At 55.7% G+C, this 27,430-nt stretch overlaps 1 protein-coding gene across 2 annotated transcripts in view; it reads left to right on the top strand.

Moving 5' to 3' along the window:
• INPP5A (inositol polyphosphate-5-phosphatase A) overlaps positions 1-27,430 on the top strand; it is a 141,515-nt gene that overhangs the window by 88,453 nt on the left and 25,632 nt on the right. For both annotated transcript variants that reach the window (XM_079793514.1, XM_079793515.1), the window contains exons 6-9: positions 5,011-5,114; positions 11,684-11,736; positions 13,556-13,675; positions 25,005-25,089. In XM_079793514.1, the coding sequence (XP_079649640.1) occupies positions 5,011-5,114; positions 11,684-11,736; positions 13,556-13,675; positions 25,005-25,089 (362 nt within the window). The remainder of the gene's footprint in view (positions 1-5,010; positions 5,115-11,683; positions 11,737-13,555; positions 13,676-25,004; positions 25,090-27,430) is intronic.

Here is a 27,430-nt window from a genome sequence, read left to right as displayed (position 1 = left end):
ATCTAACAGATAACTTTCGTTCTAAGTATTATAGCAACAATATATTGGGTGACAATAGCTATTGGGTAAGTGAAGTGAATGATAGAAATGTTATAAGGGCTGGGGGTGGGGAGGAATTAGATGAGTAGTTATAAAGACCTTGTACTGTTTGTGAAGATGTATCGTGTTATTTGAAAATGGACTTGGATTCATTGTAGATGATTATTGCAAACTCTTTGATAACCACTAAAATGTCTTTAAAGAAGTATAACTGATAGAGTAAAAGAAGAGAAAAATTGGAATCATATAAAATGTATAATTTAACCAGAGAAGGCAGAAAAAGAGTGGATGACAAAAAGAAACAAAGAATAAAGGCCATAAATAGAAAAGCTATAAATAGCAAGTTATGAGTTCAACTACATCAATAATTACTTTAAATGTGAATGGTCTAAATACACCAATTAAAAGACAGACTGTCAGAGTGGTTTAAAAAACAAAAAGAACAAGATCCAACTATTGTCTACTGGAAACCCACTTACAGATAGACAGACAGACAGACAGACAGACAGACAGACAGACAGATAGATAGATAAAAGTAAAGGAAGGCTAGAAAAAAATATACTCTGCTAACATACTTAGTGAAAAAAAAGCAAAGTAGTTATATGAACTTCAGACAGAACAGACTTCAGAGCACAGAAAGTTATCAGGGATAAAGAGGGGCTTTACATCATGGTAAAGGGATTAATTCTCTAAAAAGACATGATAATCCTGAATGTGTATACACCTAACAACAGAGCATCAAATGCATGAAGCAAAAACTAGTAGAACTACAACAAGAACCAGATGGGTCCACTCTCATAGCTGGAGACTGGAACACCCCTCGCTCACAGATGGACAGCCCAGCAGGCAGGCCGTCAGTGAGGACAGAGTTGAACTCAGCAGCACCATCAATCACCTGGTCTAATGGACATTTATAGAATAATCCGTTCAACAACAGCAGAATGCATTCTTCTCAAGTCAGCCGGAATACTCACCAAGACAGACCACATTCTAGTCTGTAAAACACACCTCACCAAATTTAAAAGAAGAGAAACACAGCCCACAATGGAATTAAGCTAGAAATCAATAACAGAAAGATAACTGGGAAACCCCCAAATATGTGGGACATTAAACATCTCATTTCTAAATAACATAATGGGTCAAAGAAGAAGTCTCAAGAGAAATTTTAAAAATATTTTTAACTAAATGAAAGTGAAAACACAACTTACCAAAATTGTAGGATGTAGTGAATGCAGTGCATTGGTAGCAGCAAGTGCATATATTTAAAAAAAAAAGAAAGAAAAAAGATGTAGAATCAATAATCTAAGCTTCTGCCTTAGGAAACTAGAAGAAGAGCAAATTAAATCCAAAGTAGGCATAAGAAAAGAAATGATGAACATTAGAGCATAAATCAATGAAATTGAAAACAGGAGCTCAGTAAAGAAAATCAACAAAACCAGAAGTTGGTTCTTTGAAAAGATCAATAAAATTGATAAACCTCTAGCCAGCTAACCAATGAAAACAAGACAAATTACTAATATTAGAATTGAGAGAGGAGCCATCACTACTGATACTATAGACATTAAAGGATAATAAAGGTATCTTATAAACAAGTCTATGCCTATAAATTTGATAACTTAAATGGACCGGTTCTTTTAAATATACAATCTACCAAAACTCATACGAAGAGGACTAGATAATCTGAATAGGTCTTTATGTATTAGAGAAATGGAATCAATAATTAATAACCTTTAAAAAAGAAAGCATTAGGCTCAGATGATTTCACTGGTGAATTCAACCAAACATTTAAAGAAGAAATCATACCAATTTTCTACAATCTCCTCCAGATAACAGAAGTAAGGAAATACTTCCTAACGCATTCTGTGAGGCCAGCATTACCCTAATACCAAAACCAGATAAAAACATTACAAAAAAGGAAAACTATAGACCAATATCTATCATGAATATAAAATGTAGAAATCCTAAACACAAATTAGCAACTAGAATCCAACAAGGCATAAGAAAAATTATACACAATAACCAATTGATATTTATTCCAGACTGGTTCAACATTGAGAAATAAATGAATGTAATCTACCACACCAACAGGCTAACAAGTCACATGATCATATTAATAGATGCAGAAAAGCATTTGACAGAATTCAATACCCATGTTTAATAAAAACTCTCAGCAAACTAAGAATAGAGGGGACTTTCCTCAACTTGATAAAGCTACAAAACCTACAGCTAACGTAAGACTTAATAGTGAGAACCTAGGTGCTTTTCCCCTGAGATCAGGAACAAGGCGAGGATGACCCCTCTCACCATAGCTCTTCAACGTCATACTGGCATCTCTGCTAATGCAGTAAGACAAGAAAATGAAATAAAAGGCTTATTGATTGGAGGGAGAGTGGAAAAATTGCCTTTGTCTCAGATGACATGATTATCTCTGTAGAAAACCCCAAGGAATCAACAACAACAAAACTGTACTAATAAGCAAGGTTGTAGGACCAAGGTTAAATACAATACAATAGTCTTTCGAAGTCTGTTCAGTGCAGGGCTCCTCCAAAACTGAGTCCCAGGCAGACGCCCACCAAACAGGCACCCCCAGGCGTCCGTCCCCTGCAGCATGGACTGGCGGCCCTGGTGGCTGCTGTGATGGCTCGAGCTTTGCCAAGAGGACTTGAACAGACATAGAGAAAGAATGTTCTTCCTTATCCTCAGAGACAGGCGAGCTGTGCCCTGGCTGTGAGCCGAGGGGCCTCAGGAAAGAGCAGCGTGTGGCTGGGTTCCTCATGGGTGAGGAATGGCGTGCATGTGTTCGGTGCTGGCGTGTGCGCAGTGCCACCCAGGTCAGCGAGGTCCCAGAGCCCCGTGGCCAGCCTTCCCAGCCGTGACAGCAGCACCTGTGTCACTGTGCAGCTGACTGTCTGGGAGGAGCAGGAATGACCTTAGATCTGGGCAGAGGGCAGAGCTGCTGCCAGGGCTGGAGCTTCGAGGCCCCTCAGTCCTCCAGACCGGCCGAGGCTCAGCCCTGCCTGGGACCGGTCTCCCGTTTCCCGTCCTTGCTGCTGGTGCTCATGCTCATTTCTCCGACAGGCCCTCTCCCTGCCTGGCAGAGTTCCCCTTCCTCCTTCCCCGCCATTGTGGCTCTTCCATCAACCCCATGCTCTGCCTGGCCTCTCCCTGTGGCCACACTTGGAGGCTCTCTTTCCCCTGCCATGTCCCAAGAGGCCCAGACAACGTCCTGTGTTTGTGTCCCGTGCCCTTACCCGTGTGCATCTCTATGTCCTGTGCCCGGGTCCACTCTTGTGTCTCATCTCCATGTCCCATGTCTGTGTCCGTGTCCATGTTCTCAGGGCTCCTGGGAGGCCAAGGCCATGGAAAGGCCTTGGGGGGAGGTGGATCAGGGAGCCTGCAGCACAGGCGAAATCTGTAAGAATTGCTACATCGATGGTGGGACACCGGTTCTCCCCTGGGCATTAGCCCCCACTCCTGTGTCTGCTACCTGGGCAGGTCTCCCTTCGACCTCCTCAGAGTGATGACGGCTGCGTGGGGCTGATGTTTGATAAATGCTGTCCTTCTGCAGAGATGGATGGGTGGTTCCAGTAAGTGCTTCGGTGATTAAACGCCCTTCTGCGCATTCCAGTGGCAAATGGGTGTGATGGAAGGGTCCTTGTTTGCTCACACAGGCCTGTGCCCACCTGCCCCCGGGTACCTGCCTATGCCTGACTGGGTCCATCTCCCTCTGATGCCTTCCGAGGGGACGGCGATGCGCTGCGGGACCTTGGGGGACCAGGGGGACAGCAGGCACAGCCCAGCACTTGGGGAGCAGCTCACTTCCACCTGCCCTGCTCTTAGTTCCCTAAGTCACTGAGCATCTCGTATAGGTCGCAGCTGGGCTCCTGCTTTAGCCCCTCGGAGTCCCCAGCCCTAGTACTTTGCTCTTGCCTGGGGTTCATGCTCCACGGAACGCTGCCTCAAGTCCCTGCCTCCTGCCTCATCCCTGCTGCTCCACCACATCAGTGGGTCCATGGGCAGGATGGTGCTCCAGAAACGACAGATGCGAGCAGCTCGTGGGGCTCGGAGCACGACCCTCAGGAACTCGGACAGCAGGACTGGTCATCATTGTTGGCCTCCAGGAATCTCCTGACCGCCCAGGGCCATCCGCTGTGGCGGGCCTTCCCGGAGAGAGGAGCATGTGTGCGGGCCGGCAGGCCTCTCTGCTGCGGTCGGGGTGGGCCTGCATGTGGTGGTCTCGGTGGGCCCACGTGCAGCCGCGCTCCCTACAGGGCATCCTGAGCGGAGGCCGGCATCCCTTCACCAGCCCGGGCCTGAGACTTAAAGGAACATATTCATACGTTTCTTCACCAGACCCCACCATGGCGTGGGGTTACCATCCATGAAAAGAAGCCCCCAGGTCCTGGTGTGAGAGAACCAGGCCAAGCCCTGTCTGCAGGGGTCAGCCCAGGTGGGGGTGGCCCAGCAGGACATCTCGTCCGGTGAGGTGGCGGGCAGGCGGCTAGGAGCTTAGTCTGTGTGCCCTCCTCTCTCCATCTCACATAAAAACCCCTCGTCCTTGCACATGAGTGATGTTGGCTGGATGTGGAGGGAATCAATGTTATTAAATAAATTTGTATTAAGGTATGAGCGAACGGTAATTCCATAGCCCTCTTAAACATACTCACGGTGTTAACAGAGGATGCCAATTAGCCCCTGTAAATCTGCAGGCTGGGAGTGTTAGTGGATAATGAAGTGGAGTGTCAGACTCCAGGTGGCGGGCCAGCGATTTACGAGTCACGGCGTACCCGCGAGCAGCTAGCCTGCTGGGTCGGCACAGCCCCCTCCCCACCCCCCCGCCGTCTGGTCCCCCTCATCACTCCCTGCTCCCCAGAGGGCTGCGTGGGTGGGACATGGGACCCCCCGGGGTGTGGCTGGTTGGATGGAATGTAGTGACATGGTTATTCATACTGTTCATCTGCTCTTTTCTAGCTAAGAAGTATAAAAAAGTCACTGGCAAAGAGATCTACTCGGACACGTTGGAGAGCACGCCCATGCTGGAGAAGGAGAAGTTCCCGCAGGACTACTTCCCCGAGGTGCGTCCGGAGCCCGTGCCACTTTCTCCCAGAGCACTTACTTTTCAGGGTGGTCACGTGAGAAGGGACATTTAGGACATGGGGTCTTCATATCATGGTGGGGATCACATCTCTGCTGCCACGCTCCCACGTTCTCTTTCTGGGAGGATCTGAAGTGTGCGTGGGTTCATGGGTTGTCTTAGGTAAGAGCTGAGAGAATCTGCAGTGTTCATTGTTCAAACAACTGGTAAATTTTCTAATCCTTATTTTCTGGGAGAGGAACCATCCCCAGCGATGCAGGAAGATGATTATCGGTTCAGTTTGGCCTGGGATGAGAGCGGGTCAGTCTGGCCATGACCTACCCGACCTTCATAGCTATGGTGTGCCAGCCAGTGACACACGGGGCGTGTTCCTGCGAGAGGCACGGCCGAGAGCCCTCCCGGTCCCAGGCAGTGGCTGCTTCATACAGACCAGAGGTTAAGGAAAGTGTGGGATTATTTACCACCCACGGCTCAGACTCAGTCAGAAAATGCTGATGTCTTTCCTGTGGGTTTTACTGCATCTTGTGTCGCTTTGTTATTTTTATGCGCATTGCACTGCACACACCATTCCGGATCCTGTGTCTTTAGTCGACATTATAAGCAGTCTCCTAATCCTGTGCCCTCACGTGTTGATCCAGAGTTGGTCACCTGTCCTTTATCTCCTATTAACTGGGGCCGGATGTGGTGCTGATTGAAGCCTTCAGGCGAGGTGGAGGCCTGGGCGCCCGCCTCCCTGACAGAGGTGTGCTCAGCCGCAAGAAGGATTGCTTCCAGTCCCTTTGCGTGAGGATTGCCCGCTGCTCAGCAGACGCCCCACCTGCGCTCCCAGATGATCTTCAGCAAGGCCACAACTTTATTAACTTGTTTTATGACCTGAGCCCAGAGTGAAGGAATTGTGGCTGCCTCCGTAAAGGATGGCCCTCTTGTCACGCCAGGGCACGGCTTCCTCATCCATTGTCCCGAGCCAAGGACGCAGTGTCAGAGGCCCAGCCTCCCGGCCTGGCTGCTCCGCCTGAGGCTGGAGGAAGGCATGCCCGAGGCTCCTGGGATCCTCCCTGAATGTTGGCCGTGGTGGGTCCTGTCAAGAGGTGGGACCATGGTTCCCTTGGAGATGTCAAGGAGCAAGAAGTTGGTTTCAGGGTCCAATTTTTGCTAAGCTCCCAGGCCCTGTCCCATTCCAGACCCAGCTTTGCTTACCTGGAGTCCCTTTTGGGGCCCACACAGGCTGGGACCCTTGCCTGAGGGTGACCAGGGGCCACAGGGGCACAGGTAGGGCCTCAGCCTCCTTCCAGCAGGAGAACGAGCTTGGCTAGGGCCCCTAGGGCGGCGGGGGCTCAGCCTGGAGCTGGACATGCTTGGCACTGTCCAGGGTCCTGACCCAACACCCACAAGTGGGAAGCCCTCACCCCTCTCTGTCTTGGTTATAGGCACCACTGGCCATGTGAGGCTGAGTTGGGACGTGGGTCGTCCTAGCTCTTCTGTTCTTATCTTGGGGTCCAGTCCCAGCCCAGAGGGGCACTCCCCCCACCTAGGGTGGCTGAGGTTTCCCAGAGGAGACCTGGGAGGGGAGGCAGGGCTGACAGGGGTGCCCATGGGCTGGCCATGCCCAGGTCAGTGCTGGGGCTGGGCAGCGGGGCTGGCCGGAGTGATCCTGTGATGGCAGTGGCAGTAATAGACAGGGGGCTGGTGTGGTAACAATTGCAGCCAGTGTTGGGGAGCCCTTAAGCCCCCTGCCTCCCCCTTAAGCAGTTCAAAGTCTTTATATGCAACTTTAAAGTTTTGAACTGTTACAAATGCTGGGAAATGGTAGGGAGTAGCCGGGAGGTGCCGGCCTCCAGACTGCAGAGGAGTTGGGCTTGGCTCTGTCTGTCCCCTGGAGCTCAGATCTCCTCTCTTCCCAGCCTCCCTCCATCCAGGGCATGGGCACCTGCTGGTACCCGGGTTAGCCCAAGTGCTTGATCCCACGAGGCAGGTGCTTCTCCAGGCCACTCCCCACACACAGCAGCCTCTCAGTATCAGGGGCGCTGTTCCCACTCACACGCAGATACCCAGCTTGTGATGGGCCCCAGCATGCGGCCCATCCCCCCGGGACTCACATGGTCCCCCTGGGGTCTCGTCCTCTTGTCACTTGTTGGCGACTCTCACTGCATCTTCATCCTTAGAAATGGGGTCACCAGAGGTGCCAGTGTCTGTCAGCCATGAGCAGTGACGCTCCCTGAAGAAGGGGCTTCTGTGACGGTCGCCGTGTGTTGGTGGACAGAGGAAGGGGAGGCTGAGGCGGTGCATGCCTTGGTGGGTGGCTCCCCTGGAGGAGCCAGGTTCCTGGGGAGAAGCCTCTGCCTCGTGGGATCAAGGCTCATGACTCGCTCCCAGGCTCAGCACATCGGTCAGGGCTCCCGTTTTCCCTCCCTCCATGGCCCAGGCTCGGGGAGTAGAGGCCGGAGCTCAGGCTGATGGTGTGGATAGGGGGCAAGGTCTGGAGACCTCAGCTGTGGCATTCCACCTCCTTGCATATCCCTGAGAGAGGGCAGACACCCTGGTGGGGTGGGGCGTGGCCTTGGCCTTGATGCCCAGGGTCAGTGTGCTGTTCCCAAGGTGCCAGCATGGCTCCCTAGGGACAGACAGCAAGGGGCTGCCTCCCTCCCCTGGGACAAGTGGCCTGGGTCCAAACCTGAAGCCTGTGCTTAGCAGTTCTGCCCCCAGATGACCACACTGCCACACCTGCAGGGTGACCACACTGTCACTGGGTGCACCCCGATCTCTCCACTGGAGAGCAGCGTGTTGCTGGGACGAGGGGACCGCCATACCCAAGCATTGGCTTTGCAGGGTGGCTGTGGTTGTTCCCTTGGATATGGCATTGCCACATTAGAAACTGGCTCAGCGTCTGTGCGTTCATCTCAGACGGGAGTCTCTGGAGATGAAGTCACACCGTTTCCAGAAGTGAGTTGTCTCCAGGGAGACCATGTGAGTCCCTTAAAGTGACTGTACTGAGAGCACCGGCACCTCCAAGCTCCTGTGAGTGACAAGGCGCTTTGAGGTGTTCAAGGCGCCCATAGGCTCTGCGTCTTAGTGGAAGGTGGTCCGCCCTGGTCGGGCACCTGGGCGCCATGTCAGTGCGGCTGGTGTGGGGAGGCATGCACTGTGGCAGCAGCTGTCGCCTGCTCCTCCCTGTTCTGTGCCTTCAGGCCAGTCTTCCCGCTTTATTTGAACACATTTTGGGGGAGGGAATTAGTTTAAGACAGATTTCCGTTTCTTTTATTACCATCACTTAAGGATAATCTAAATGTAATTACCATGATGGAGGCAATTCCAAATAATTACAGCCCCTGCATATAAAGCTCACAAAACTTTCCCTGCTGATTTATGGCGGCTTTGGCTCAGCGTGACTTTCAGATGCTGCCTCTGGGAGCAGCACTCCAGATAATGTGAGACCATTTTTAAAAAGCAGATTTGTGTAGTCGATCGGGGCCGAGGCATTTTTTTCCTCTTGCCCGTAGTGAGAAATTGGTTGTTACCATAGATCACAGGCCTGCTCCTGGCTCTTATGAAAGATGAATTAATTTCACTAATGCTCCGAAGCGGGCCTTTCACGGGGAGGCTGTGTGGCGAGAGCCTTCCCGCAGCCTCCCTTTCTCACTGGTGATTTATGCCGTCTTTTAGTAGATGAAACCGCCTGTATTTGCCATCCATCTGCTGCCTAAAGGAATCCTATTAACAGGGGATCTGAGCAGAGACTTAATATTGTAAGGTGAACGACGTGGCAGCCCCCTCTCCCGCCCGGGCATGACGTGGCTTTCACTTCATGGTGATAACCTCCAAGTTTATCACCCCAGCCGCTGCTGTCCCCGTCCACCCCAGCCGCTGCTGTCCCCGTCCACCCCAGCCAGTGCTGTCCCCGTCCACCCCAGCCAGTGCTGTCCCCGTCCACCCCAGCCGCTGCTGTCCCCGTCCACCCCAGCCGCTGCTGTCCCCGTCCACCCCAGCCGCTGCTGTCCCCGTCCACCCCAGCCGCTGCTGTCCCCGTCCACCCCAGCCGCTGCTGTCCCCGTCCACCCCAGCCGCTGCTGTCCCCGTCCACCCCAGCCAGTGCTGTCCCCGTCCACCCCAGCCGCTGCTGTCCCCGTCCACCCCAGCCAGTGCTGTCCCCGTCCACCCCAGCCAGTGCTGTCCCCGTCCACCCCAGCCGCTGCTGTCCCCGTCCACCCCAGCCGCTGCTGTCCCCGTCCACCCCAGCCGCTGCTGTCCCCGTCCACCCCAGCCGCTGCTGTCCCCGTCCACCCCAGCCGCTGCTGTCCCCATCCACCATCACCTCAATGGGATTTCAGAGGGTGACCAATGACCAGAAGATTAGCACACAGACTGGCTTCAGACCGACTCCCATTTCGAGAACTGATGGAGGCTGGAGGCCATGTCCTTGAAGTGTCCCCACATTCCAGAGTTGGGTCCAGAGTTAGAGGAGGGGTGGGAGGGGGCAAGAAGGAGAAGGGGCAGCCAGCTGGAGCCTCTGGGTGCAGGCGCCCGTGGGTAGGAACAGCCTTGCAGGGTCACCGCTGAGTTGACACGTCCCCGCCGGGAAGGGCAGTTTTCTGCTGCCCAGGGCCTGCCCTCCCACTGAGACAGAAGGAGCGGCCCGGGGTAGAAGGTGAATTACCGGCTCTCCAGGAGGGGCCAGTCCGACAGTGGGTGCGTGTCAAGGCCCCTCTCCCTACCAAGCAAAGTGGCGGTTCTGTTCTGGAAAGATGCCCCTGTCTGCTCTGACACTAGGAGACATGGGCCCCACCAGGTTAAGATGGATCCGTCCCCACCCACATCCCAGCTGACTCCTGCCCCGGGCTGGGGTGGGGTGAGAGCACCAGCCACTGAATTCCCGATTCCGGCTTCTCCCACTCACTCGCTCTGTGACCTTGGGCACGGTTCTTAACCTCCAAGTCTCAGTTTCCCTGTCTGCAAAATGGGCACTGGTGGTGCCCTTCCTGTGGCTGATGTGAGGATTGAATACACCTCTGAGCTTCAGGCGCTGGTCTGTCAGTGACTGGGCACAGGCTGCTGCCCGTCAGGCATGCGGGGCTGGGTGGTGCTCACGGACGCTGCTGCAGCACCTGACACAGTCACTGAAAAGAAGATTCTAAACTGGATGTGGTCAAATCGGTGACTCAGAGGGATTATTAATGAGTTCGTCTAGAACATAGCCAAGAGACTTACGATTTAGGGTTGAGGAGAGGGCTCTAGGCAGAGGGCTGGCCATGGAAGAATCAGGAGCCTGTGTGAAGTTTGGTCGTTAGGGGAAGAAAGGAGATCGGTGGGACAGTAGCGGCAGGGCCTGTGGGTGGCAGGAGAGCCCAGGCTCCGAGTTATTTGGTACATGGAGAAGTCAGTCACTGCGGAGTCTGGGCCCGCGCTCACGCAGGGAGCACTTCATCACCACCGACTTCGGTTCCCAGGTACTTACCTTCGTCCCTGCAAGCCCAGGCCCACAGACACGGACAGAGTCCTGGCCTCCCACCATTGCCTGACCCTGGGGCACACCTCCTCCCCCTGCTCTGTCCCTCAGCTGACCCAGGTGACTGTGCACCAGGCCCCGTGCTCCTGCTGGGAGTATCTGAGGGAACGGACAGTCTCATCCACACGTTTCAACATGGTGTTTGTGAGCTGAGGACTCAGCAAGGTCTCCCGTGTCTCCTGGGAGTTTGTAAGGGGTGCTGGCAGGAGCCCCATTCTCCCAACTGCTTAGGCTGTGAAGCGACCCTGTTGAGTGTTCTATTTAAATTAAAATGGCAGCGTTTCCAGTGCTCAGCGACCCGGGGTGGCCACTGGCTCCCACATGGGCAGTGACACACATTCCCGCCATCGCAGCTGCATCCACCCTCCCTTGCCCTGCCTAGGCATGAGTGGACCACGCAGGTCCCAGTCCCGTGGGTCTCTGACCTGAGATTGACAGCAGCTGTGGAAGGCAGCGTGGGTCCCGCCCCCACATGCCCCATCCCCCATCCCCACCCTCCCAGGTCAGGAACCCACAAGGGAGGAATGTGGGGCACCAGTGACTTTTGTCCCAGCTTCTCCAACAAGGTGACCTGGAGGGCGGGAGGATGAAGCAGAGGTGAGTGTGGTTCTTTGCTTAGCCACCCTCCTCTGATGACCGGCGCCCCCAAGGCAGGTCCAGGCCCTGAGTTGGTGCTGCGAGGGGGCTCTCAGAGGGGCCTTCGTGGGCCACGCACCAGCGTCCGGGACATCTGTGTGGTACGCTGCTCAGGTGTGCGTGGCTCAGCAGCGCACCCTTATTTGACCGGGTCCCACCTCGTTTCCTAGTATCTCTCTCGGGGCTGGGGAGGGGTTTTCACAGATGGTGGTGGCCATGTGTGTTTGTACCTGCTCTCCTGCACGCTGAGCCGTGTGTGTGCGCTTGGCCTGCACGGGAAGTGGTGTCTCAGCCCTTGTGAGCTGAAAGGTTAGCGTGTTCTCTGACTGAGAAGCCTCCGATGCACCCGTGTGAGGCGGTGCCTCCCTCCTCCCTCTTTCCCCGCTTACCTGTGTGACCTGTTTCTTTTTCAGTGCAAATGGTCCAGAAAAGGCTTTGTTCGGACAAGATGGTGCGTCGCGGACTGGTATGTTCCTCGTGTTGACTGTTCGTCTCTGCTTCATGGAGTTCCCTCTTTGGTGTTTTGCACAAGTGGTGTGTCGAACGGCCCTCAAAGACTGTGCCGCCCTGAGTCCCTGCCAGCCGCCTGACCTGAACCACCTTTTTGCTGTCGGTGACTGTGTGACACCGAGTATTGTCTCCTGGTCCCTGAAGGCCGTGCTGCCTCCTCCTGTGGCCACGACGTTGTGAGCAGCCCCGCTCCTCCAAGCAGCCCTCCCCACCCCCGCTCTGTGCCCCACTGCGGCCACATTCTGTTGTGTGAAGGCGGCCCCGCAGCAGGTCCTGTGGGGTTTGGGGCACGGCTGCTGTAGAACCCCTCACCCAGCGACCCAGTCCGGGCCTTCCTGCAGGGGGCAGCTCTCAGTGGCTCGGCAGGAAACCTCAGACCCCTGACTGCGAAGCCCTAACGTGTTCTCCTGGGGGTGCCGGGGTCTGAGGGCCATGGTCTGAACTGAGTGAAGGTCTTAGAGGGGGTGTCACCTTAAATGCCACTGATGGGCTTGCGCAGGCCAAGGGTGTGCACCCACTGGTGTGGACAGAATGTGGGGCAAGGCACAGCTGGGATTGGCTCTGGAGCTGGAGCCAGGGTCCCCCACCTGACCGTGGAGTGCCCATCAGGCGGCCAGAGTCTGCCAGTGACCCCAGGTTGGGTGGAGCAGCAGGCCCTCAGCCACCCTGCTGTTTGCACATGGCCCCTCCCTGTGGCTGCTTAGGTCTGGTGTTCCTGGAGCAGGGGGCCCAGAGCAGTGGGGAGCCCCACACAGAGCTGCAGTCTTTGTGACCTAACCCAGGGAGAGGCGGTCACCATCTCCTCCCTCTGCTGAGGGTCACACAGGCTGCAGTGTGGGGGAGGGCTGACGAGGACACCAGGAGCCGGGCTGGGGGTCACCTGCCCCTGCAGAAGAGGCTGAGTTCTCTACCCTCCGTCTGCATGGTCAGTCCTGTCTCACTGGGTTTGGGGCCTGGTGGTCTCGGCCCTGCAGGTGACTGTGGGGTGGACACGGCAGGGCTGTGGGGTAGGGGCTGACTGCCTCACCACAGCCTCACAGAAGCTGAGGCTTCAGGGCGACCCTCAGCCTTTCCTGGGCTTGACCTTGGGCACTTCTTACCGGAAGTGAAATGAATCATATAGCGACCCCTAGTCATGGGGCCCCGACAGTGAGCTCTGTGGGCACCTGGGGCCAAATCGCCCACTGGCTGAGGGAGCTGAGGCCTCCTCCCTCCTCTCCTTTCAGTTTGAAGGGCCCCTTCCTTCCCGCCCTCCCTTTCTCCCTTCCGTTTCTCCTCCTCCTTCATCCCCCCCTCTTCCCTCCCTCCCTTCCCTCCCTTTTCCACTCCTTCCCCTTCATCCCCCTCTCCCTCCTCTTTCCTCCCTCCTCCACTGCTCCCTCCTTCATCCCCCTCCCCCTCCCCACCTTCCACTCCTTCCTCCTTCTCCTTCAGCCTCCTCCTCCTCCCTCCTCTCCTGCCTCCTCCTCCTCCTGCTCTTCCTGGCTCATTGGCAGCTTGAGAAGAGTTTCTGTGATCTTGCATTTGCAAAGATGTTCAAGAGGACACTCCAGGTCTCCTGTGTCCTCTGAGCAGGTGTGTCCTGCTCTGGGTCAGCCTGGAGAGGCTGAGGAGGACAGGAGTATGGGGCACAAGTGGCTCTGCCCAATGGTGACCCTGGGGCCCCAGCCAGGGTCCACATCCCCCAGGAGCTCGGGCAAGAGCAGGGTTGGAAAGGCAGTGCCTGGCCCGAGGCTGCAGCCTTTGTCTCTGAGTCTCCTTCTCTGTCTCTGCAGCGCCTTTGACTTGGTGAACATCCACCTTTTCCATGACGCTTCCAATCTGGTCGCTTGGGAGACCAGCCCCTCTGTGTACGCGGGCATCCGGCACAAGGCCCTGGGCTATGTGCTCGACAGGTAGGTGCTGTGTGCGCGGCCCCACCCACCGCCCAGGACTGGACAGCTTGTTCTTTTAAGCCACTTACTTTCCATTTTTGTTTTTCCATTTGTCAAAAATATGAAACTTGCCAATGTTGACCCGTTGATACAGCACAAATCCCAACCCGTCCCAAGGCTCCAGCAATCCCTCCCAGGCGGACTTAGGGTGGGTGGCCTCATGCTTTCTCTTCAGTTTTGTGGGAGAGCTAAGAAAATGAACCCAGGGCTATGGCAGAAGTAGATGCCGGCTGGGGCACCTTGGAGTCTGACAATTACATCTTGGCCCTGGGTTCTCCCAGCGGGAGGCGGTGCCTCTCAGTGGCTCCGCCCACCTGCCACTCCTGGAGGTTGGGGGCTGGGGGTTGGGGGCTGGGTCCCTTGAGCACCGGGCTGTGCACAGTCTGCTCAGTAAGGCCGAGCCACCGAGCGCCTCCCTTCACATTCTGCCCTCACAGTCCACCCACCAGCAGGGGAGCAGCTCAGGGGTCTTCAGAGCAGGGAAGTTGCTCCTGCCTCCTGATCAAGCTCCCAGCAGCCTCTCCCTCTCGCAGGTGGTTTTTCAGGACCTCTGGTCCTGGACTCCGTGGGGCCCTCCTTCTGTCTCTGGCTGTCTCGTTCGACCTTTCACAGGATCCGAGTTGATAGGCTGTCATTGGGAAAGAAGGTGTCCCCTCAAACTCAATGGATAGGTTAGGTTTGGTTTGGGAACCAGAGTCCCTCTTGATTCAAAGACAGGCCTCTTGCTGTATGGAGCTCGGCCTCGAAGCCTCATCCCAGGGCTGCTCTCCTGCTGCTCATCCTGCTCAGGCCTCAGCGAGTCTCTCCCACCAGCGTCCCTCGACCTAGGTGGCAGTTAGACATCCACTCAGACGTGGGACAGCCGCTACCACAGCTCAGTCCTCTCCCCTTTCTGCCTGGCGATCTCAGGTTTCTCCAGGACTCCACCCTGTCCCCACACTGCGTACGTCAGGGCAGTAAGGACTGTGGCTCCTGCTCTTTGGCCCCGTGTCACCAGCTAACCTCTTTCTGGCACTGCGTCCGGACCCTGACCTTTTGACCCCTCCTGCGTGCACCAGGCTCCCCTCTGGGCTTCCCCCCAGCGTGGGCCGGGGTCCCTCCCTGCAGGTTCCTTCCTTCTGGGTTCCTCTCTGCAGGATGTACCCTCCACAGGGGTCGGAGGGTGGGGTTCTGTCCCTTGCTGCCATGTGTGACGGTGGTGGTACTTCACCTCCAGGGCCCTGAGATGAGGGCCCACGCCCTGTCCAAGCAGCCAGGTCCCTGCTGCAACCTGCCAGGCCCACACAGAGGAGGCAGGAGTGCGGGATGCAGGATCTGGTTGTCCTGCCCACCCAGGGCCCAGCCCCCTCAACCCCTAATGCAGCCTCCAGGTGTGACCAGACTGGGCTCCGAGGTGGGGTGACCTGAGGTGAGGAAGGGCCAGAGCAGACCTAGGCCCAGATCTGAGCTCCTCGCCTGCCTCCAGAGCTGGGGCCTCAGCCACAGGGCCATGGGGCCCGTTGCTTGGTCCGTGTGCTGACCCAGGACCACCTGTGACGGGGGCTCTGTGTCCCTGGGCCGGGGCATGACATCCTTTGGCCAGCTCGTCCATGAGTCCTTTGTTGCCTGTTCTCACCCAGCGGGCTCTGGAGCGCCTCCACCACGCAGGCTCCAGTGTTGCTGAGTCTGTGCTGAGGCCCCAGGGAACCGAAAACCTGCGCTGCTTGCAGCAGGTTCTCTCTGGGCACTGACCTGACAGTGCTGGCGTGGACCACAGTGTCGTGATTCAGGAGGTGGCAAAGAAGGCAAGGTGTGCGGTGACACCAGGCTCAGGGGAGCCGCCCTGGGAGCGTTCCCTCGCAGTGGCCGATGCTGGCCTCCCGAGAGCTGCCAGGCCGGGCCCTGTGGGCAGAGCCCCCATGCCTGGGACAGCGAGCCCATGGCCAGGAACAAGGACCTCGTTAGGAAACTGCTGTGTGCGGTCTCTGGCTGACAGGTTCTGGGGGCTGTACGACTCACTGGGACCTCCCATGGAGCGGGGCTGAGGCAGACCCGTGAGCAGTCTGCTTTGGTGACTGGTCAGGTTGTCAGTGGGGTGTGGCATTAAACTGTGTCATTGCCCCAAACTGCCATTCCCCTGCAGCCTCGGGGAAAGCAGCCTTAGGGTTTTGGCACTTTCCTGGGGCTTTGCATTCCCACGAATCACTTGTGTGGGGGCTCGGCCAGCCGCAGATCCGGCCTCTGCACGCAGCACAAAGGGCGGCTCTGTAGGAGTGTGAATACCGGGCCGCCCTTTCATCAGGGCTGCTAACCTTTTGGCAGCCACCAGCAGACTGCATTCTGCTCTGCCGATTGGGAGGACAATGCCATGCCGGCCCTTTGAATGGACGCTGCCACCAACAGTGCCCCATTCACTCTTTGGGAACCTCTGGGTGCATTGTCTGTAGGCCGGGAACACAGGGAACAGCGAGGAGGCTCCGAGAGGCGAGCCTGCCTTCTTGGCTTAATCTCCCCGTGAAGTTTTGTGGGTCCCCGTTTCCATGAGCTGGTGCCATCAGACCTGGGGAAGGTGCATCGGCCTGAAGCCCCGGGCTGCTGTGGGACCCTGTGTTAAAACAGAGGCAGCCAGGGCTATGTTTGCAACCTTTCTGTAAATCTAAAGCTTATTATAAAACGGAGAGTTTGTGTTCAGACGTGTTTAACCTCCCAGCAGTGCCAGGCATGCGTGCCTCTGGCCCCTAGGCCCGCGGGCCATCATACGCAGGCGTGGACCCAGAGCACCCCTCCCTCCAGCCTGGCCGATTGGGAATTGTTCCTATTGGAGATGTGACGATAGGGTTTTCAATGTTAAAGTGCAGATAGGGAGTTCCTCTAGGTGGTTTTATTACAAATAATAATCTTGCTTTTTGTGCAGTTTAATTTTTTGCTTTTAATCTCTTGTTATGAAACTTTGAAAAAGAAGACAAACCCCCAATTAATGAAGAGCGTCAGGCTGGCACTGGAGGTGCGGGGCTCCAGGGATGTGGGGCCTGTGTTGGCCTGGGGTCCCCTCTGGCCCTGGACCAGTCTGCCTGCCTCCCGGACACACAGTTAAGCTCTCTGGGGAGCATTTGGGGGATTAAACAGGAGCAGAGACCTCAGCCAGTGTCCCTCCCGGGGCTGAGACTTCCTGATACCTCCTGGAGCTTTCGGCCGTGAAATGAGATTTTTTTCCACAAGTGACAGGGCTCTTCTGTCTCCCCTTTGAGATGTGGCCTGGCCTAGTTCAACAGAAACATTTTTACATTACAACTGTGAAATCTCGGCATAAAGCGCCCCTTTGTCCCCTCCATTATTTTCTCACAAATACAGTCCATTGTCACAGCGCTGAAGTTAATTTGATCAACATTGGGACATTTAACTTTTATGTCCGGTCAAAAGAGTTGTTTCATGCTCATTTTGGGCATTCAGAGGAGATGATGGCCAGAAAAATAATGTTGCCGTGAACAATTCAGGGCAATTAGTTTCCCAGGGAGAGGCGATGTGATGCCGGCCGCCCACGGCCCCCTTTGTCATCCCAGGGCCGGTCATCAGTCAGCTGTCAGCCTGCTCAAAGGCCCTCCGCCCTCAATGTGTCTCTTCAGGCCGTTCCCAGAACTCGCTCGCTGTTTGCGAGCACAAGAGAGGCGCTGGTGTCCAGGCTGAGGAAGGTCCCGCAGACCTGGACGCTGGACGCTGGGCGCTCCCGCCACCTGACTTCCTGGTTGTAAACACATCCGTCCACTCAGGGACCTCAGCCTGGAAGCCTGGGTGGCCGTTGTCCTGTCTGTTTGGAGCCCAGCTCAGAGTCGGGGCCGCACAGGCCAGTGCTCACCTAACGGCGTTTTCAGGGTGTCGGGCAGGATCACGCCCAATTAGGACACGTGAAGTCCAGTTGCATCCCAACAAATGAGCTCACTGTTCTACGTCTCGGATGATTGATGGTATCTGTAATCTATCCTTCAATTTATTTATTGAAAACGGATTCACACGTCCAGAAAAGGGGAAGGCTCTGATGACAGCCACGCACCCCCCACTCAGCTCCGTGAGGTTCACATCTCCGTGTTTGTCTCATGTGTCCTTTTGCTAAGAAGTGAAACATGGATGCCATCTCTATGTTCTCCATCCTGAATCCTTGTCCTGCCCCTCCCCCTCACCGTCTTGATTTAGTGCCTGTCCTTCCGTGGCCACATTGCTGTACTGCTGGCATGCGTGAGCACATGTGCACGTTGGCTCGTCTGCGTTTTCTTCGTCAGCACTGGCATCGCGAATGCTGTCGTGCTGAGCACCTGCTCTGCAGGCGCTCCTGGCTCGGCCCTGTCCCTGCTCCGGGGCCACTCCCTCTGCGGGCACTGCTTTGGGCCGTCCTCGGTGTTTTACTGACATTCAGGACGATGTTGGGAGTGGTGCTTCTGGCTGCTGGACTATGCCTGCTGCCCTGTGCTGTGACCGGGTGCACGCCACGTTCTCCACGCTCATACCAGGCTGGGGAACATGGCATTTCCCCAGCACCTGTGAGGCTGAGTGTCGTATCCTGGGTTCACTGGTGTTGAAGTGTGTAAGGACTCACTCGGCTGAGAGTCAGGCTGGGATTCCCTGCCGGATACTGAGGAGGCCCAGGAGGGCTGCCTCCTCACTGTGTCCTCACGTGCCCTGCGGAGGGCCTCTGGCGTCTCTTGTTCTGTCAGACCAGGGCCCTACCCTGTGACCCATCTAATGTTAACCTCCTTAAAGGCCCATCCCCAGCACAGTCCAATGGGGGCCAGGGCCTCACCATGTGGACTTGGGGAGACGATTCAGTGCATATCAGGGCCTCAGGCCTCGAGCAGCCGAGACAGGAGGTGACTTTTCAGAAACGAGCAGTTCACATGGGGACGCCTGTGGGAAAGAGTGGATTTGGGAATGAATACCTCACCATGAAAACCTCACCCGGTCCAGCTCTCTCCGTGCGCTGCTCCATCAGGGCTGTGGCTGTGCCCAAGATTCTGTGACTTCCCCATGTCGATCCCTCCAGTGGCTGAGGGTCTGTGTGTCATCCATGGGTGCTGTGGTGGGCACAATGGGCACCACTCGGCCGGCCTGGCTGTAGGAGTGTGTGCTGGGCCTGGGAAGGCCAGTCGGCGGGCTGGCCACTGACGCCCAGGCTCCCTGGCTGTTGGTACTGCACATGACACCCAGTGGGACCATCAGAGGGACATTTGGGAGCTTCGTGCTGACGCTGACCCGGCTCAGGTCCTGCCAGTAGGTTTTTCCTCTTTGCCTTCACACGTGTCCTCTTTCCTTGTCTCTGCCTCAGGACAAACCATTTTACACGGGTTCCCTGTGCCGGCTGGAGTCAGAGCAGGGACTGTCCGCCTGGCGCTGCCAGCCCCGCCAGGCCAGAGCCCACCCCAGCCGCGCCCAACACAGGAAGGAGAAGTACATTGGTCAGTTTGTTTATAGCCACTTAAATATTTCTACCATACACCATTCAATGAGACATGTTAAGATTAGGAGAAACGTTTAAGGAACTTTAAAATGTTCTGCCTAGTTGTAGTAATTTCTGTTGTTGATGTTTTTGCTAATAAAGATTATTAGAGAATGTGGCCTCTACCAGATCTGAGAAACAAAAGCCGACGCTAGTTGATTCCTAATTATACGTGAATTCCACTCCGTTCCGTAGTTAAAAGACAGGAACGGACAGAAAGAGAAGGAACAGCGCTGGCGGGTTAGTCAGGGGAGGGGCGCCTACGTCCGGAGGCCGCGCAGCTCTGGGGAAGAGACCCAGTGGCGGCGAGTCTGTGATCTGGGACACAGACTGTCAGCCACTCCGAGACGACCAATTGCAAATGCTGTCCTTTCTGAATTTTTAACCTGTGCCTCCCCTCGGGACGTTGTCCCCATCCCGGAGGCCTTTGGTCTGCCGCGCAGGCCCCCCAAGTCCGCAGCCCTTGCTCGCTGGGTGGCCTCCGTGACGTGTGAGTGTCCCTGTGGTTTGTCTCATAGTGAAATCACCTGTCAAAACAGAAAGACGCTCCATTTTCAAGGCCCAAAAAATTGATTTTTATGGCTGTTCTTGTAATTCCCTTTTTGAATTAGGCACGCGATATTGATGTGGGCCTACTTTTTAATCATAATAGCTCCTGACAAGGTAATTAATTTTAAAACAACGCTTTTTTCCTCCTGGTCCAAATGGCACTCTGTTGAAATTAAAAGTGAGGCCCCGGGCCCGGCACTCAGGCGATTGCCTGGGCCTGTGGCGGCCCCTCCCGCTGCCGCCGCGGCACGACCTTTCAGACCCTGCTGTTATTAATGGGCGCAGGCCATTACATCAAGAAGAGAGAGCCACGGAAGTAGGATAAAGTTTAGGTTTTTAATGACAGTGTTACAAGGCTCTGGACACGCCGTTGAAACCCTCTACTCGTCACTGCAGGCATCTCCGTCCCCGCACCTTCCCTGCGGGTGGGAGAGCCAGGCCCTGGGAAGGTACGTTTTCTCTCTCTAAACACTGAGAGGTTTTTAAAGTTTATTCAATCAGGTGCTAAATCTGAAATTTGAAATTTGTTTGTTTTTTTAAAAAAAGAATTTACCGCAAATTGGACTCTACCATCTAATTAGCCAAATAGCCTTTGCTTCCTAACTCATAGTGAGGGTATCAGCCGCTCACATTTCTTCCTAGTCTCTAATTCCCTTTCCATCAAAAGTGGGGGCCTCAGTTGAGCCAAACACTTTCACCATTTAATCAACCAGCGCCCAGCTCCGGCACGCGCCCCGGAGCAGCTCATGTCACTGGCGGGGGGTCACCCTGGTGTCCCGTAAATGCACCCTGGATTGTGTTCTCCTGTGGGCCTTGCTCCAGGCTGGGGTGTCCCAGCATCTACCCCCTGCAGCCTCCGTGTAGTCTCCAGGTTTTGGCTCACCGTGAACCCTCACGGGTCCCACAAGATGGGAGCCCTGGCCTCTCCTGTGACGAGAGTGGTCTTCAGCTGTCCTACCCGCATAGAGCGAGTTCCTCAGAGCTCAGATTAACTGCAGATGTGTCCCACCACCCCTCAGCCGGCACCCGCTGCCATTAATCTCACCAACAGAGGAAGGGTGCCCGATAGGCACACCTGTGTGATGTGCTCACAGCCTGCAGGCCAGCAGGCCATATGCAGTGTCCCCACTTCTGCAACCGTGTGCGTGCTTGATCAGCCTGAGAGTCCACGGCACGCAGGGAACAGCAGCACAGACGACAATAGAGCGGTGACAGCCTGGTCATCGGGGCTGTGCACCTTCTCCCTGGACGCTCCTCAAGGACAGCCGGCTCCCGCGCTGTCCCGTGAACAGAGCCAACAAGTTACTGAAACAGAATGTGCAGATGCCTTGACACAGACTTTCCGCCCAGGAGAGTGACAGGCCTCCTCCCTTAGGCAAAGTCAAGCTGGAGAGAAATCACTTGAGTTGACTGAGCCACGTGTGCTGGCTGGGAGGAGGGCGCCGTGTGATGAGGGGCTCTGAGGGTCCCGTGGCAGCCACCCTCTCAGACTGCCCTCAGCCACGTCCCAGGTGCTGTGCTAATGTCTCCATTGCCACGTCCTCTGGCCCCTCCCCAAGGACAAAGCAGTGCTGACTCTGAGCAGCAGAAATGTCTCAGGAAACACCATGGGCACAGCGCTCTCTCAGACCCACTCACTGGCCTTCGGCGGGCGGGGGGCAGGGGGGGCGGTGTGCCCCGAGGACACGGCTTGGGCAGGTGCTCTGCCTCTGGTCCGAGAAGGACAGAGGTCCCATGCAGGACAGCAGGCTGGGCGGGGGTGGGAAGCAGCAGGAAACAAGCGGAGGAAGCATGGCCACTAAGGGCCTCCTATCCTGGGCCACGGGACCCATGTGGCCTGGGACTCCCGGCCACCTCAGGGCTGTGCTGTGCCTGCCATGCCGCTGGGGTGCCAGGAAGCCATCACGGAACTGAATGGATTTGCCTGACCCTCAGACCCAGAGCCGCGGGGACTGGTGGTGCTCATGCCATGGGCTGGGAGGGCAGGCTGGCTGGCTGGGTGTCAGGGCCAGGGCTGGGTCAGGAGAGAACTGACGCTGAGCCAGGCACAGAAAGTGGGCCACAGGAACCCGTGAGGCACTGAGGGTGAGGGAGCCAGCGCCTGCCTCCTGCTGAGGGGACCTTCCGTGTCCTGGGGACGCAGCCTCCTGGGGAAGTGCAGGTGGACTGGTGCCGGGGCGAGAGAACAGGCTTCTGTGTGGTCTCAGCTGACAGCCAGAAGTCAGTCAGCATAATGAGCTGTGCTAATGTGTGGTTTCTCAGTCTGAAGCCCAGTGATGGTGCTCCCTGACCTCTCACTGGTCCACGGCTGGTGGCAGCACCCTGGAGTTGGTACTCTGCGCAGGACGGGCCCCGAGCCTGCGGGGACAAGGCTCCCTCAGGGAAGCAGAGCACGTCACTGTCTCTCATTTCCCGTGTGGCTTCTGTGCACAGGGTGGGGGCCAGGACCCCATGTCCTAAGGGTCCTGAGGGGAGGACTCCTACTGACCTTTCTAGGAACCTACACAGGTTCTCAGGATATTTTTTAAAGATGTTTAACACCAGGAAAAGTTTTATTATTTTTTCCAAGATGGCTGCAATAGCCAGGTTCCTGTGGGCACCTGTGAGGCAGGTTCTGTCCCCTCACCTGTGAGCACAGCGCAGGTGGGGGGAAGGAGGGGCCCGTGTTTGTCCTGGTCACAGTGGGGGCCAGTCCACGGGCTGAGTGAGGCTGGTGTCTCTGCCCACACCTCTGACGCCTTCATTCCTGATTAGTATTTCCTCTACAGAAAGATTTAATTTTAACGCAGTGAGATTGCTAGTCACCTGCACCATTAATAACAATCTGTGAAAAGGTTCTTTCTCTTCAAATTAATGTAATAGTTAAATATTATTAAAATATTTAAATATTAAAATAGTTAAATATTATTAAATTTCATGACAGGGCTTGTCATGAAATTTAGCTACATGATAGAGCAATTGATATGTAAGAAAAATAGGAACATGGCCGAGATGGTTTTTTAAAGAATTGTCGACAAGAAAGGTCTCCCTATAAAGTCAGATTAAGGAAAAGTGTCCAGGATGGATGAAGGATCCACAGAAAAGAATAGGGAGTCACAAAAAGTTCCAATTCGCCTGAGGAATTTTGTGCTTTACAAACTCGGGAAGAAAGCATTGAATGTTTAATAGATGGTGCAGCTCAATGGACCATTGAGAAATCGACAAACTCAGACCCCTACTTCCCAGTGTGACTCCAGACGGATTAACCAGCCGCAGAACTCCACCTTGAAGATAAGGACGGAAGCCGTTTGTGGACGGGGCCGGGAAGGCCTTCTGGAGAATCAGTCTATTTCACTGCGTGAAAACAAAAATGTCTGCAGAAACAGAGCTAAAGGCCAGCAACAGACAGGAGTTAACATCACAATTTACAGGAAAACTCCTGGAATTCAAAGTGAAAAAGGCAAGGAACTAAAAAGAAAAGCCGTCTCTGAACAAGTAGAAGCAGAGAATGCAGATTCTAACAGGTGCATGAGAGGACGGTCAGCCTCCTGGTAACCATGCAAATTAAAACAAAGACGGTGTTTCCACTCCTCAGACAGGTTACATAGAACACAGCAAGTTCACCCTCTCGGACATACACGGGTGAGTGAGCAGCCTCCGGGCCGCCTGACAGCACCTGGGAGCCGGATCCTCAGGGCTGAGTCCAACCGTCCTCATCACGGCAGGAGGCGCCAACCCAGCCCCGTGCTGCCCGTCACTCATCTCTAGCTTCTACAGATGATGAATCAAGTTAGCAAAGACCGAGCAGGTGATCCGTGGCCTGCCACGCCCGTGCGCCTGCCCCAGGAGGGCACAGTGCCCGGGCTCCACACAACTGTACCAACAGGCATTACGGGGTGAGCCGGGACGCATCGGGTTCCTTGGTATCCGAGTAGGTGTTTCGGAGTGACTGGTGAAGACCTTTTGCCCACCTGGTCCAATGAGGGTTTAAGTCCGTCTCAGTGCAGCCCACCCACAGCTCTGCACAGCAAGTGTGTCCATGAAGCCACAGCCGGGCGGTGACACTGGGAAGCTTGGTCACCAGGCTTGCCTTTCCTTCTGCACAGGCGACATGTCTGCTCGGCTGATTGACTTGTAAGAGGTTCTTGTTCTGCTTTGGAAACAGGAGTAGCTAGCGCTTTGCCCGCCCTCAGAGCCACAGTCATGGATGGCGTGGTGGGCGGTGGCCAGCAGGTTTGAGCAGTTCCCAGGCTTCCTTGTCTGAGGGCAGAGGTAGAGGCCACACTTGCCATGGGCATGCTTTTCAATGGAAAGTCTTTATGGAACACACTGTGATCCACTTAACATTCAGCAGGAACATGTTTTCCAGCCAGGCAATATCTGCTTGAAAAGATAAGTTGCCGTTATCTTATAACTTTGAAACATCCAATGGGGATGATATGTAAACACTTTCAGGGAAGTCCAAGCGGCCCTCCCTGCCTGAGAGAAACCATCCAAAGGCAGGCGAAGGCGGCCTGGGGCCCTGTGGGCCGTCTCACCCACATGGCTCCCTCTGGGCCACCAGCCCTCCACACGCTGTTACCCAGCAGGGCTCACTGCGCACGGCATGGGAGCCAACACGATGGCACTGGCTGTTGAGAAAAGAAAGAGCTTTTGTGTGCGAGTTCATTCGGCAAGAAGATAGGAGGGGCTCAACTCTGTCCCCCCGTCCAGTGCTCAGGGCGGATTGAAGGGGTTTCAGCACTAGATCTTCCTGGACAGCGGGCCTTCCTTCTGAAAGGGTCCAGGTGTGTGTGTGTGTGGGGGGCGGGGGGGGGGGCCTTCAGGGGGCAGGGGGCAGGGGAGGAGGAGGCAGTTAAGGGTCCACAGTGTTAGTCCTGAGTGGTGTCCACAGCGTTCCCCCAGTGACTGGTTCCAGGTCTTGTTGGAAACAGGGCAGGACCAGTTTGAGCTGGTCCTGCCATTATAGGTCCCTGTACACACCACCACACCAGCTTCCGGCTGCTTCCCGAATCCTGGGAACCCCAGTGGGAGCCTGTCTTCCCTGGTGCAGGCTGTGCTTTTCACCAAGTGTGTTCACGTCGCTGGCCCAGTCGATGAGGACCTGTTGGCGGCACACACGATGCTGGAGAGGGCCTCGCACTGTAGGTGGACATGTGTGGCCGTGGCCACTTTGCTAAGTGTTGGGGGTACGCATCTGCCTTCCACCGGGGGTGGTATAAAATGTGTGGTAGGAGCGTGGCTGCAGCGGCCAGTGGGCGTGAACACACACTAACCTGTCTCCTTCTCTCCTCCCAGAATCATTGACCAGCGATTCGAGAAAGTGTCCTACTTTGTCTTTGGTGACTTCAACTTCCGACTGGATTCCAAGTCCGTGGTGGAGGTAGGCCCCCAGCCCCCGCCCGTCTGGAGCCCACGCGTGTTCAATGGTGTTAGGAAGGCAGTGGAGACATGCTGTCCTTTATGGGCGAGTTCAGTGTCGTCATTCCCACTGGTTATGTTTACGGCAAAAACTCCTAATAAAGAAATGTCTTGCTATCAGAAAAGGGGGCTGTTCTTGGGATCAGGTGGATGGGGGTCCCTCAGACTTCCGCAGTCGCCGTCAGCCGCTGCTACGTGGCAGGACCTGTTCTGTCTTGACAACTGAAGTTGTCAACTACTGAAAAGAAACAAGGAAGCAGCTCGGGGCCAGCGCTCCGCCCTGTCTCGGCTTCTCTCTCCTCATGGCACATTCTGTCTCCTTTAATAAATGTCGACGTCACTCCATCTTTGGGAACACGGAGGCCGTGTGTGTCTCCTGGGCACACCCACAGGGCCAGGGTCCCTTCGGGCCCCTGAATCCATGTCCCTGCTGAGGAAGAAGTATAGATGGAAACCCTCCACCTGGCCACTGGGCATCGAGGTTGGAAGGCGGGGCTCAGTGCAGCTGCCATGTCCCAGCGGTGTGACCTTGGTGTGTCACAGGAAGCAAGGCCGGTGGCCAGGCACAGGGGTCGGCTCTCCCGGACGAGGTCGCTGCAGGGGCACTGGGACGGTGGGTGGGGGCCTCTCGTGCTGTTGGGCTGCAGCTCTGATGTCAGCTCTCCCAGCCGCTGCAGAGGGAGACCCCTCTACCTTGAGCCTGCACCTGCCTGGGAGGAGCTGGTGTCGGGAGGGAGGCGGCAGCAGTGTGCCAGGCAAGCCTGCCAGAGCTCGGTCCCGCGCCTGGCACAGACTCCAGAGCGCATGTGTGGTGACCACGGTGGGAACAACAATATGGAAAAGTGGCAGTCCCTCCGAGTTATTATCTTCCCATTAGTAGTCTCGTTACAAATATCGTCACACATTAATCTTCCGTCTTTGGTAGGAAATTATTTCTTAAAGACAGACGGAGCAGGCTTTGATCATCCCACAGCTCCTCTTGGTTGACAGAAATGAATAATGTTGTATTGAAATCCTCTTTTATAATTTAATTAAGCTGGCGCTACCTCACCAAGCCAGCCCCACACACACATGCGTAATATTCACCGACCACCAGAGCACAGCTCCCTGACATCAAGGGGCCCCTGAGCGTGGGGCGAGGGCTCCGACGTCAGGTAGACTGGTGGACAGGTGAGTGCCCCTGGGACTACAGAATCCTTCCTTTGCGTCTGCTGAATTTTCTTTCCTCATTTTGAAATTGAAGAGCTAATGAGTCAGGTATCAGGGACCCAATCAACGTCCCTCAGGCCCTGCAGCCTTAGGGAACTCAGCAGCCGCTCCTGTCCTGTTGGAATCTGCCCCGTGTCTGACACCATCGGCCGGAGCGGCCACAGAGGCCGGTGCCCTGGAGGAAGGCGCCTTCCCCAGTAACCTTAGGCCCCCGGGGCTGCAGAGCTGCACTGTTAGATCTGGAGTCCCTGGGCACGTCTCACTGCTCGCTGGTGCTGGGGACCAGTGGGTCTGCTCTGCTTGGAATGCCCACCGCTCACCTGGAGGGTCTCCTCTCAGCAAAGCACAGCGGGGCCTTGAAAGACCTCGGCTGATCAATCAGGAGCCACCCAGCAGCTCGCACGTTGGAAAAAGGTCAGAGTTTCACACGTGGCCTTTTCTTCCCGATAGAACAAATATCACATAGAAGGGCAGGGCTCCGGACTGAGGTCAGATAGTCACAGGTGTGTGCACAGCCCGGTTCTGGGTCCCATGGCGGGTGCTGAGCTGCACGCCAGATGTGCAGGGCGTGAGGTGCCGCAGGCAGTGGTGACTGGGGCAGGAGGGCCTGGGCCATTGGTGGGTTTGGGGAGACTTGTCTGTACAGTCAGAGTTCTCCTTTTTCTTACTTCGTGGGTGCACGGGCGTGACTGTAGGAGGCCCGTGTGCTCAGTTAGGGGTAGGTGTGTTCCTGGGGGGGCCGCAGCCCACTAATAAAATACACTCGTCTCCCACTCCCCCAACATGTGTACCCAGCGCCCTTTCTCTGGGATGTGCAGCCATGTGCAGGGATCGGTCTCGGTGATGGCGGGCTCAGGGCCTCAGGCTGCGCTCTCCCCTTGGCCTCTGGCACACTTCCCCTTCCTTTTCATTCCTTCCAAGTGAAGTGTCTGATGAGGATGTGCGGGGAGATGGGGGAGGGGGGCTCGTTAGAGATGCAGATCAGGGGGCCTAGACTCAGAGCAGATGGGAGCCAGGGCATCACCTGGAGCACCACGTCCCACACTGGGTGGTCCTGTGGGGTCTCAGACAACCTTGAGCACCAGACCCCATGC

This window comes from Cnephaeus nilssonii (assembly GCF_951640355.1).
Source record: "Cnephaeus nilssonii genome assembly, chromosome: 16".
In the NCBI taxonomy this organism is placed as follows: domain Eukaryota; kingdom Metazoa; phylum Chordata; class Mammalia; order Chiroptera; family Vespertilionidae; genus Cnephaeus; species Cnephaeus nilssonii.
Note: the sequence above shows the minus strand (reverse complement) of the source record. Positions and strands in the feature narration are given on the sequence as shown.